This window comes from Triturus cristatus, chromosome 12, assembly GCF_964204655.1.
Source record: "Triturus cristatus chromosome 12, aTriCri1.1, whole genome shotgun sequence".
Lineage (NCBI taxonomy): Eukaryota > Metazoa > Chordata > Amphibia > Caudata > Salamandridae > Triturus > Triturus cristatus.
The window spans coordinates 620,774,111-620,786,817 of record NC_140595.1 but is presented as its reverse complement, the minus strand read 5'-3'; the positions used below and the strand labels follow the sequence as shown (position 1 = coordinate 620,786,817).

Below are 12,707 nucleotides of genomic sequence, written 5' to 3'. Positions count from 1 at the left end.
GATTCTGAAATGTCATGTTACATAACTAATGGATAACGTTTTGGAGACGCCATGTGTGTCTTTCTTTGAATACATTTAAGGCTGCCCTTTGGTCTTTTTTAGTCCTGAGGAAGACCTGCCATGACGTATAGGCAATAACACTTGAACACAGAGTCGAAACATCAACGACATTACGTTATGTCCTAGGTCAGCTATCCTTGGAATATGTAAAGAAGATATAAGGATACACTGAACAAAACATTTTTGGGACATTTTGATTATATATGGTTCCAAGGTCTCATGTTTGTATATGTGTTCACTGGGAGATTTTGATTTTCACTATGTATATGTTAAAGTAATGTATTATTCTTTATTTTCTCTGGGCAGGCGTTGAAAAGAGAAATATGAAAAGAGATAAATATACATGTTTTTATATTTAAAACAAGTTAATGGTTTTGTTGTGTCAGTGGTTTTTAGATATCATTTTCATGAAAGATTTGTGTTTTTTGAGTCAGGAGAAGTTTCACACCTTTGATGGTTCATTTATAGGCCCTTCTAGTATTTAATGTTTAATGAAAAACATTATTTTACAATTCCCCTCGAGGAGATTTTGTTCACTTGACAGAAGAGTTTGTAGCTCATAACTGTATACTGAGGTTCTGAGGGACATCGTGTAACCCCATTATATTTAATGGTATTGTTACCCCCCCCCCCCCCCCCTCAGCGTTCTTCAGTTTTACACTGCAGCTGTTCTCGTCTGATCACTGTTCTCGTCTGATCACCCAGCACCCAGGTAGAGCCTGCGTTCATTGGAGGTCAGCGGGACAGAGTGACTACCAATAGTGTACACCACACTGCATACTTGTGCGCAAGCAGCGTCTGTGGTGCCAGCACAGTGACTCAGTTAAGCGGAGGCAATGACCGCACCAGTCGAGGAAGATGAAGAAGAGTCATAATGCTCATGATGCAGGTACTCCTGCAGCTTGAGTTCTTCTTAAGGCTACATCACAAAACCCACCAAATAAATGAGTAGACCAGTTTTAGCGCAAGACTCTTTGTTGATGTAGGATTTCCTTAGGGACCTCGATCCTTCCTTGAGAGGGACTTCAGGCTGCAGTACGCTTTCTGCTAGTGCCTTGATACTTCTTGGCTTCCCAATAGAACTTTGGTAGAGTAAAGCTACTGGTCCCCTCTGAACAGGGGGTGGAGTGGGGGGGGGGGGCTGGACTGTTCAATTCATGCTGTGGTGACACTTCGGGAGCCCTGAGCCTCAACCTCGCTGACCAGTGCAAGTCCTTCTTGGGTGCCGCAGAGGACATCTTTAGTTCATCCCACCAGGCTCCTTCGTAGCCCATCTGCTTCTAAGCACCATCTTCCTCATTCCAGGGCAACTCCAATGCCTCTTCTGAGCAGTGGGTCAGCTCTGTCCTGCGAAACAGAGTCCAGGCACCCCCTCCTGTCTGCCTTTGTCGAAGCTCGGCATGGTACTGGTCCCATACCTGATGTAAGATGTTGGCCTGGTATATGCGGTCCACTAATTAAAGTGGGCACCTTGTACCAGTCCAAACAACCCTTATTGATGATTAGGTGAAAGACAACCTTTATTGAAAGCTATCCTAGTGGTAGCTATGGAAAGCAGCCTTCAGGCTAAGTCTCAAAGGAATGTAAAGCAGCTTGGTTTACCAGATTATAACCTCCTGAATGACCAAATGAAAGGAGAACCACACAAGGTTTATATATATTTCTAAACACTCTCTACTAACCTCTTTATGAGATTAGAGAGCAAGGTACACAATATTACAGTACTAAAATGACAGTAAATAGCACAATACACAGTGGGCCCCAGGGGGAGACCAAACCATATATTAAGAAAGTGGTATAAGAACCACGACTGGACTAGACACAGTGCCTAGAGCACGTAGAATCGCTGGGACCCCAAAGAACCACCCAAGGTAGTGACACAGGGGACCCACGGGGGACGCATGCAGTGTGAGAACACAGCCGCAAGCTTCATACAAGCATATGGGAAAGTCGCGGTTGGAATTTTAAAGATTAAGGACACTTAGGAGAGGACTTTGAGCAAACCCTTTAAAACTTAGAAGGTTCTAAGGCCAGCACCCATGTGAGCACCGGAGTACTCGTGTTACCCAACCCAGGGAAGCCGGGTGCATAGGTGTCAAATGGTGTCAGGAATCCTCGCTGTTTTCAATGGCGTGATGCTGCAAAGTGCTGCTGCCGGGAAGATGAGAAGTGTCCGGGGTGATCCAAGCATGGATCGAAGATGAGACGAACCTGAAAGCAGAGGGGACAGAGTCTGGGTCACTTGCCAGTGACCAGGGGCACGATAGATGAATGCCCACCGATGTCGGGTGTTTCAGGTGCGATAAGGTGAAGCTTGACTCTGCAGCCACGGGGAACAGGAGACGTCGACAACGATCAGAGTCCGCAGGCGAGCTGTCCCATGAAGGATGTCGAGTGCTAGGGGGTCAGTGTCCGGATTGGAGACCAACAAGCCTTGGCAACTGCAACCCACGCGGTCAGAGAAAAGATGCTTCGGTGTCGACCAGCAAGCTCCTGGGGACTCCCCAAGCGATGGAGATTCAGGGCACGTCTGGAGCATCAGGTAAGTCCACTTAAAGTTACAGTTCCCTCCTCAGGGACCCACAGGTTGACGGACCAGGGATCGCAAACGGACCTCGAGGGGAATCACTAAATACCAGCACACGGAACACTCGTTCTTCGGTGGAATCACTGCTCGGGGTCTGGACTACAAGTAGCCCAAACACAGCCTCGGGGATCGCCAAAAAGCATATGCTGCTGCAAATGTGCACGGTGTCCAAGGGTTCAGGTTGCACGGTCCCCACGAGGGCTGCGGATCTCAGGCTTGCTGAGAGCACAGGTTGGCCTCTGGGAAGCTTAGGAACCCACCTCCTGTGTTGCAAAATCTTCGGAGTCTGTCGGGAGCTATGTAGATGCAAACCGGTCAGATGCGTCTTAGGTGCCTACCTTGCAGGGGAGTAACTCCTTTACTCCAAGGGAGATTCTTCGGTCATCCAACGTAGTGTAGATAGTTGAAGTACTTGGTTTCTGTAGCAGAGTTTCGTCCAGGTAATATCTAAAGTCCTGTAGTCAGGGGTTCCTACTTTATACCCAAGGAAGGTATGGGACAAACTCTGGGGACCCACCTATGGGAGGGTCAGGACTACACCCATGGCCTTTGTCCAGTTTTGCACCAGATCAGAGGCTGGTAGCCCCTGCAACCGGTTTGAGCTGGACTATGCACAGGGACACCAGATGAGCCCCCAGTGCAGACATCAAAGCACTCTCAGAGTGCACCCACCCAGCCCCAATACACTAAAGCCTGTTTGGGAGGTGGTCACACCTCCCTGTGACAGGAAACCTATTGTCCAGCTGTCCCCTGCTGGAGTTTCATCCAGCAGCAGGAGGGAAGACTTGTGTCTGTGGCTGGCAGCATCCATTTTGTGATGCCAGGGTTTGCAAAGCTGGTACCGGGTGTACTGGTGCCGTCATATTTCTCCCTCTAGTAGGGTGGAATCATACCTCCCACACCAGTTACTGGTGTGAGGTATAATTCCAAGATGTTTGACACCAAACATAACATGTTTCCATGCAGCCGTTTTAAAGTTAGCATTTACCGCGAGGTTATAATGCACTTAAATATATATGGTATGGCTGCATCACAAACAACCCCGGAATAGAGGTTTTGAAGGCTGCAGAGGGGCTCTGCTCATGCATGGGCACCCTCTCACATAAAACCCAGTACCCTGCCTTCGGGATTGATAAGGCCTGCCCTTGGGGTGACTGATAGGTTTACATGTGCAGTGATATGGATAGATATAGTGAACCTATATCTAAGTAAGGGGTGCATGCACCACCTTACACAGGCTGATGTAGCAGACCTGTTGTGTCATTGTGAATGGTCTCCCAGCAAAACACCAGGCAAAAAGTGGGGGTTACCATGCAGTCAGATTCCACCTTCCTACACCTGGCAAGTGGCATTCGTAGTAAATACTGTCGCTAGAGCTGTAGAGACTCCGGATTCGGGTACAGAATTCTTTCCATGTGCTTGAAGTGGCTGTTCCATCTTATACTAAAGTGTCAGACAGTAGTTGTGTAGTCCATTAATCCGCCTGACACCAGTTCTGGCATTTCTGGGCCTTCTGCTTATTGCACTCAGACTTTGGGGCGGAGCGGAGTCTCCAGTCAGGAGAGACCCAAAACAAGGGTAGAAAAGCAAGGAGAATGTCCTATTTCACTGCCATTACCTGGGCGGGGGGATAGGCATTCCAGTCATCAATGGGTCATGAAAGGACAGAGGAAACTCACCCAGATGCCAATTGGGACCCACTACAAAGGAACCCAGAAATAACCCGGAGGAGCTCTGCAATTCAGATCTGCAATCTGGGCTCTCTCCAGCCCTCCATCTTAGGTACCACTTGGATGCTGGAAACAAAACAGATGTGGGTGTGGCAATGACCACATGTATCACACAGCCTTCAACACATCCTCTATGCATAGCCATAAGAAACACACATTCGACATCCATCTACTGCATGGATGGGCAAATGACCTGGTTGCTGGAAACTACCAGATCAATTGAAAAAGATAAAAAGATGAGTGAGGCCAGTAGACAACTCTCCCAGGAAGGAACACGTAAAAGAAATCTGCCTTGCCACTAGGATCTTTATCAGTGCCACCACTGTCAGTTGTCTACAGCCCATTGAGCTGAAATGAGTCGCACTCAGTAAGGAGGGTACACATGGTGTGCTCCCCAGACCACAGAGCCCCGCTCTGGGTCCCTAGCCATGTCACAAAAATGGCTCTAGTGAACACTTGTGGCTGTCTTTTGCTCTGAGGTGGGGGTCAAAAATCTACAGAACGTACTACAATGGACTCGAGGTAGGGGTGTATGATCACTAGAGCCATGAAGGCGTACTTTCTCCATCTACACAACTATCCATCAAACAACTTCAAAAGTAGGGTTCATAGGCAAACATCCGGCTTACTTAATAATGCATGCATTAGCTCTCCTTATACAAGACAGACCACTGTCATTGCTACTACGATTTTTTAAGCTACCAGTTCATGGTTAACGTTGGGCCATGTTCGAGACAGGCTCAAAGGAGCAATATCAAAGTCATTGCGAAACAAACTTTGAACAGATCCGGTGAATATGCCAAACTTCAGTTCACTGGTGTCACGCCTAGGGATAAGATCCATATCAGTTTTCAGGATATCCACATAAAATTAATTTACATTCAATTAAACTATATGGAACTCGTTTATATAGAGAACGGTTATCCTGAAAATCTACATTGAAAACACATGCTTTAGTTCGACTTAAAACACTTGCAACCCTTTTTCAAAGCTAAAGACTTTCTCAATCCAGAATAGAGATGACTCAGTCCAGCAAGGGGCAATGTCAGTCAGCAAACTCATCTTGAGTACCTGAAGCTGGAGGCGGATGACAGCAATAATGCCTGGCCCATATGCCGCTAAATCTCTCAGCGACCTTTCAAAACTATAGCTCATAAGACTCTTCTAGCACATTAGATGCTCTAGGCCTCAATTACTCAGTAGTGGCTAAAATACATTTTCTTTTGTCCAACAGATCATAATAAATTGTTCCTCTTCCTGTCCAGGTTATTTATTTACTTGTTGAAAGTATTTGTATAATGCTAACTTACCTGCAAGGGTAGCCGAGACCGGCACAATTAGACAAAAGCAATACAGCAACAGGTATTAAATAGTGTTCTAGTACAGTAACAGCATATACATAAAAGGCAAGTTGTTAAATGGCTAAAAGTATCCTGAAAAGGTGGGATTTCGTTATTTTTCAATCCTCATTTTCAGTGCCTAAATGGTGCCTTTGGAATCTGCTTTTATAATGGCACTCGTTTTTCCCTGATTGTCGCCATGGATTCCCTTGCTTTAAAAAAAAAAAACATGAGATGTCATTTAATGTTCTAAAAATGAACTCATCCAAAACCGAAATGATGCTGCTAAGCATCCCCATCCAAGTCCTGGTGCACAGCATCGGACAGTCCACCATTTGGTGATATCTTCTTCAATGCAAAAAGACAAAAGTCTAAGGGGCTACTTAGGATGTCGGTCAGAGGATTTACCACCAACATCCCTGGTTTGACTCCCGACCACCGTACTACAACTACGGCGGTCGGAATTCAAACCGGCCGGTCAATCCGGCTGACTTCCGACAGTCTCGAGGAGCCCGTCGGCCAGTTGGAAAGGTCGCATAATCCTGTGAGGAAGGCATTTCCGCCTTCGGGATTATGATGGCACTTTCCGAGAGCAAATCTAGGTCGGCCATTCCAATGTGGATTTGCTGTTGAAAAGTGACTTTGGGGGCCTGTAGATGGGCCCACTTCCCCCCCTGGCCCTCTGGTTGGGGGTTTAGGCCCCCCTGCAAATCCCCTGCACCATGTGGCGGGCACCGTGAGGTGCCTGCCACATGGTGTATGGATTTACACAGGCTCTCATTTCTCTATGGGAACTTGTGCTACGGCCGGTTTACAGCCGCAGCACAAGGTCCCATAGAGAAAGGGGAGTATGCGACCGCACCATGTGAAGTCGCATTGTAATTGCAGTGTCGGGACCGCTGACCTGCGGTCGGTCTGTCACGAGACTGCAATGGATGTCTGCCCAAAATCGTAATCACGCCCCAAGTGTGATAATGTACTCCGTACTGACCATCGATCACGAATGTTAGAAAAAATAGTTCCTACTATCTAGAAATGATTGAAAATGTCTTTCCTGTTCTCAGCTTTCATCATAAATATGAGGCAATCATGGACCTCTTCTTGCCCAGATTCAATTCCACAAATTGTGCACTTAAATATATCCCTGAATCTTTTCTTGACCAACTCCCTAATGTGACTTAAATGGAGACAACATATCTACCAGTCAATACTTCAGTCCACTGGCTGCCCACGCGAGGAGGATCAGATTGATTCTACCGTGTATGGTCCATCGAGCCCATGAACCACTGGACACAAGTTTCATGATAATCAGTGACCGTAAATCTAATGTACGTGGATAGCCTGAAACCATGGCATTGATTCAGCCATCCTGGACCTATGTTGGACACTCCTATTTTAGAACATGAAAAGCAAAGTATAAGCATGGCTACTGAAATTATGTGATTCAACATCTGCAACATTTCCCACAAATATGGATTCTGCTGATCAGCCCCATAATTTACAGATCTCAACATGAGAACTTGTTCCTAACTCAAATGGATCTAAAGTTATCACAAAAGTGGCACACCTAATGCTGCACAGTGGCAGACCCTTGCAAACGTTACCTGGTCATCTGTCAGGTGTTAACAAAGACCAATGATGTGAATTATTTGCTCAGACAGTATTAATGTGTGGCAAAATGACAAAAAGTGAAAAATATACTGCCATCTAATTTGACTCATTATGCATTTTTTCGCAGCATAATACATTCAGCACTGCAGGACCACTGGATCCCTCCAATGAAACCTAATTCCAGTGCCCCTGGGCCGAGGTAAAGTAGGAACATATTTTGGACCAATGCATGGCAGAGCGGTAGGGGCCTGTGCTTTAACTGGTAGGAATGGTCTCTGTTAGGGATGGGCTTAAACCCTACAAACTAGACTTCCCTCAGCCTTTACTGATCTTTCAAAAATCCCAGACCATCAAGATTTCTTCAATCTCCAGGCCAGTCGAACACTGACGTCCTATAATACATAGACACAAAACTCAGGAAAAATTGATGCACACCCTATAGGGCTACACATGGAAAAACATGCTTAACATACTGATTTATGTAATAGGGAAAAAGAGGGTAAACGTGATGGAGTTAGAATTTACACAGAAAAGGAGACGAAGCAGCAAATTCACAAAGAACAGATGTGGTGAGGCTTTAAAGTAATGCACAAATGGTAAAAAAAAAAAAGTGAGCCCCTTCCCTTAGAAAAGGTCACTTGCACTACACTGGCGTACCTTTACACAGATGCCAATCCATCAAACTGACCACTACTGAGAAAGTCACTGCCCAGAATAACCCCACATAGAATGAAGGAGGTACAATAGAAAGTGCAAGAGTTAGAGAGGGGGCTCCTGTTAGATTTAGGATTAGGGTAAGGGGTAAAGTTATGGTATGGTTTAGGCTTGGACCCAAGATAAGGGCTAGCCCTAGGTTCAGGGCTAGGGAAAGCGGTAGTGTTAGGTTTAGGCATGGGGGTAGGATTAGGTTTTGGGTATGATAGACAGGCTTAGGTTTAGTGTTAGGGTAAAATTTGGATTTAGGCTTAATGTTCGGGCTAGAGTTAAGTTTACGCTTAAGGTTAGATTGTGGCTTTAGGTCAGTACACTTATTATTTACTTAGGGCCTTATTATGAGTAGCAGTATCCTTTACCTCACTATGTCCCGCCCTCCCCACAGAGATTAACCCTAGGTGGAGGTACTGATCTGGGCCATACAAGTGACCGGTTGTCTCCAGACCCAATATTTCTAGGCCTGGAGACGTTGCCTAGTTCTACCAGGTGCAGATGAAACCACTAGAAATAGGATAGCGCCTAGAAATATCCTAATAAGAGCCTAAGTATGTATTCGCTCAGTATTGGTAATTTCAATGTAGTAGATTCAAGATAAAGCTGCAGATTTAGTTTACGTTGTGGTACCCCCATTTTGAGGGTTTCCTCAGGAGTTTTATATTTCAGTTTAAGAAGGTTTTTTTTCTTGACTTTCTGTTTCCAGGTGTGCGCGCCTTACCTGCGAGAACTCCTGCCAGGAATTGCTCCAGGTCCAGAAGTGGGCCTTGTGCAGGCCGGCTCTTACGGCCATCATCTCGTTGCCACGGTAATAGAATACGGGCCTGTGAAGAGAAAGCGGAAGGATGGAGGCGAGGTCCAAGCGCGGGAGCAGCGCGCAGCGTCTGAAGGAGCGCGCGCAGATAAGGGAGACAAACACTTTAATGGAGTATGCCTTGTGACGCCGCTATCAGCCTCGGCCAGGCGGCCTCTTAATCGGCTCCACTGCAGGCTTTTCAATTATGGCTTTTTTTCTGGAGGTAAAGTGTTTCATCAAGTTCAGAGATCGCCTTGTGCAAGCTGGAGACACTGGGGAGCTGGCCTGGGCTGATAATCGGAGAGCTATCGCTGGGAGCCTGGTTGAGAAAAACACGCGCCCTGGGTCACAGGAAGCGGGGGAGGTTTGAGCGGGGGCAGTGGTAGTTACTTGACTCGGTAAATGACAAGTCTCTCTAATGCAGGCACTGCCAGGGGCATCCTTAAACCTTACCGGCAGCACCTGATCAGCTCCATCAATGCACCTCTCTAATCCTATACAGCAGCAGCTTGTCCAGTCCGCACTGCCTAAAACCCATCAATTAGCAACTTGCACAAAACTGGCACCTTATACAGTTCTGCTAATAGAGCACCCCAAGACGGAAGCAGCACCTTGTCTCAATGCACCTCTTAAATTCTGATCTGAGGCACCTCCCATCTTTCCAACACAGGAAAAACTGCTTTGCAAATACGGCCCCTCAAGCATGCCTGCAACGCTTCTGGTTTCTGTACCTGGAGCTATTAACAGTTCCGCCAATGCACCTCTGCCTTCCTGGTCGTGCAGCCATTTGTCTGCGCCATTCTCTGCTAATGCACGCCATTATCTTGCTTGCAGCACCTACTGTTTTTCCAATGCGGGGAGCTCTATACCCCTGTCAATGCACCTTAGTACCCTAATCAGCAGTAGCACACGCCTTTCAAGAGCAGGGGACCATAAACAGCTGCCAATGCACCTCACTCTCGACTAGAAGCAACTCGTCCCATACCGGTACCAAACCCGCTCTGCCAATGCACCTCACTCTCGACTAGAAGCAACTCGTCCCACACCGGTACCAAACCCGCTCTGCCAATGCACCTCACGCTTGACTAGAATCAACTTGTCTCATACCTGTACCCAAACAGCTCTGTCAATGCACCTCACTCTCGACTAGAAGCAACTTGTCTCATACCTGTACCCAAACAGCTCTGCCAATGCACCTCACTCTCGACTAGAAGCAACTTGTCTCATACCTGTACCCAAACAGCTCTGCCAATGCACCTCACACTTGACTAGAAGAAACTTGTCCGATACCGGTACCCAAACAGCTCTGCCAATGCACCTCACTCTCGACTAGAAGCAACTTGTCTCATACCTGTACCCAAACAGCTCTGCCAATGCACCTCACTCTCGACTAGAAGCAACTTGTCTCATACCTGTACCCAAACAGCTCTGCCAATGCACCTCATTCTTGACTAGAAGCAACTCGTCCCATACCGGTACCAAAACAGCTCTGTCAATGCACCTCACTCTTGACTAGAAGCAACTTGTCTCATACCTGTACCCAACAGCTCTGCCAATGCACCTCACTCTCGACTAGAAGCAACTTGTCTCATACCTGTACCCAAACAGCTCTGCCAATGCACCTCACTCTTGACTAGAAGCAACTCGTCCCATACCGGTACCCAAACAGCTCTGCCAATGCACCTCACTCTTGACTAGAAGCAACTTGTCTCATACCTGTACCCAAACAGCTCTGCCAATGCACCTCACACTTGACTAGAAGAAACTTGTCCGATACCGGTACCCAAACAGCTCTGCCAATGCACCTCACTCTCGACTAGAAGCAACTCGTCCCATACCGGTACCAAAACAGCTCTGCCAATGCACCTCACACTTGACTAGAAGAAACTTGTCCGATACCGGTGCCTAAACAGCTCTGCCAATGTCTTGCCTAGCAGCAACTTTTCTCATACAGGTACCCAAACAGCTCTGCCAATGCACCTCACGCTTGACTAAAAGCAACTTGTCACCCACCAGTACCAAAACAGCTCTGCCAATGCACCTCCTCCATCCTCACCAGCGTGTGCCTTTCCATAGTCTTGGTACAACACGCTATCTTAACAAACAAAAGAGTAGAGGAGAGTACGCGTTCCGCGTCTTACCATTACTGCACCCTCAAGTTTTTGGAGTTCAACGCTCCCATTAATACTGAATGTGGAAGAGCTGCACAGTACAAACCATTAGGTGAAGCGAACAATAAAAAAGGCGAGCACCAAAAATCATATCCTTTTTAGGTTGAGCCTACGAGACAGCTAAAGCGGTCTGGTTGCAAAAGATCTAATGCGCGTTTACCAAGAACTTAAAGGGGCTTACAGCCCGCCCATTGCTTACCACAGGTTGGCTTTATTGTCACTCATTCATTTGTTTATTGTTAGATGGCTTTCCTTGTCCATTTTGTGTTTGTACAGCTTCTGTTTGTCCCACCCCTGCAGCATAGCGTCTTTACCATCCCTCTGATCGGCTGGCTGCTATCTTTTCGTAGCTCACTTTTAGAGAACTGTTTTTCAATTCTAAATAATCTGTCCATTAGTGTGTGTGTTTTTCCAGCTCTCTCCCTTGTGTTCTACTTTCCCCACCCACCAAATATTCACCCCACACTTTTTGTTGCGGTCTCTGTTGTGTTACAAGTGCTTCTTCCCCGTGCTTAATTTGTAAAAAAAAATGCAAGTGCTGGGGTCCTCATCAGGAGGCCACTGCAGCCCTCACCACCCATTGCCCCTTCTAGCACTACCAATGACAGTACCAAAGCAACAAGTAACCATCACACTCCTACAAGTGCGGCAATTCAGACTATTCCAGGCCCCCAAAGGTATAAGTTTATCAAGGGCGGCAGGTATTAGTCATTTTTAACGTATATTGAATTAGTAAACAACTGTTGTTGAGCTCACTCCAAATCAGGCAAACAGCCCACCATGTGGCACACGGTCATAAGTGCCGGTGCTGCCAATTCAGTGCCGGTGCCGAGCACCGGAAACCATCGGCTCAAATAAAGCACAGCTTCTTCCCCGCCAGACTCCCTCCCTTCCCCACCGTTAGTGTTGCTTTCTAGCTAGTGTGCTTCTCTCCCCCGCCTGTATAACTCTCCCTTGTGTGCTGCTTTTCGTCTTTCCCGCTCATTTCCCGTTGTTTCCCCTGAACCCGCCCCTCCGCTGCCTCCCCCCACCCATGGTTCTTTTAATATTTTTTTTTCTTGGAGAGGACTAGGCAGCAAATTGCTGCCAGACCCTCTGCCTTAATAAAGGACCTTCACATTATAGGTTTTTAATTTCTTTATTTACCTATCCATCTTAGATGGGTAAATAAAAAAAAATGGTGCTCATGTCATCATGCAGTTTGAAAACACAGTTTTTGGCCATGGTGCACATCATTTTGCCAATGCTGCACAGCATCACCAAAAGGCATTGGCAGAGCTAATCGTTACTAAAGGCTTTGCCAATGCTTATTTAGTTTCTAGGCTGCCTATTTAGAAATATCGCAGCACAGGTGGAAACATTTATTGATTTCTCTCCTGAAGAAGTCACTAGACATTATTTGCTTCTAAGACACTAATACTAGTTGACTGTTATAAAGTCACTTAAGAGATCCAAAAATATGTATAGTGAGACCAATACAATATCTTAGTATGTCATTTGGCGTAGGCAAACAGATTGATTTCCTGTGTGAATGACATTTTTGGAGTGGTTATAATGCTTAGGTTTGATCCTTCATACACAGGAACAGAGACGCGGTAGTTCTACATGCTATATCGGTGACCATCAAACCAACAGCGAAAGATTACAGTGTCTGGCCAACACTCACTGTCCTACCAAGAAGGTGTTGAGGAGCTAGATAAAAGG

General features: G+C 46.5%; 1 protein-coding gene across 1 annotated transcript in view; it reads right to left on the bottom strand.

The window, feature by feature from the left end:
* Positions 1 to 12,707, bottom strand: part of GALNS (galactosamine (N-acetyl)-6-sulfatase) — a 242,258-nt gene that overhangs the window by 83,532 nt on the left and 146,019 nt on the right. Inside the window, exon 11 of the mRNA XM_085639221.1 lies at positions 8,758 to 8,860. Within this exon, the coding sequence (XP_085495347.1) occupies positions 8,758 to 8,860 (103 nt within the window). The remainder of the gene's footprint in view (positions 1 to 8,757; positions 8,861 to 12,707) is intronic.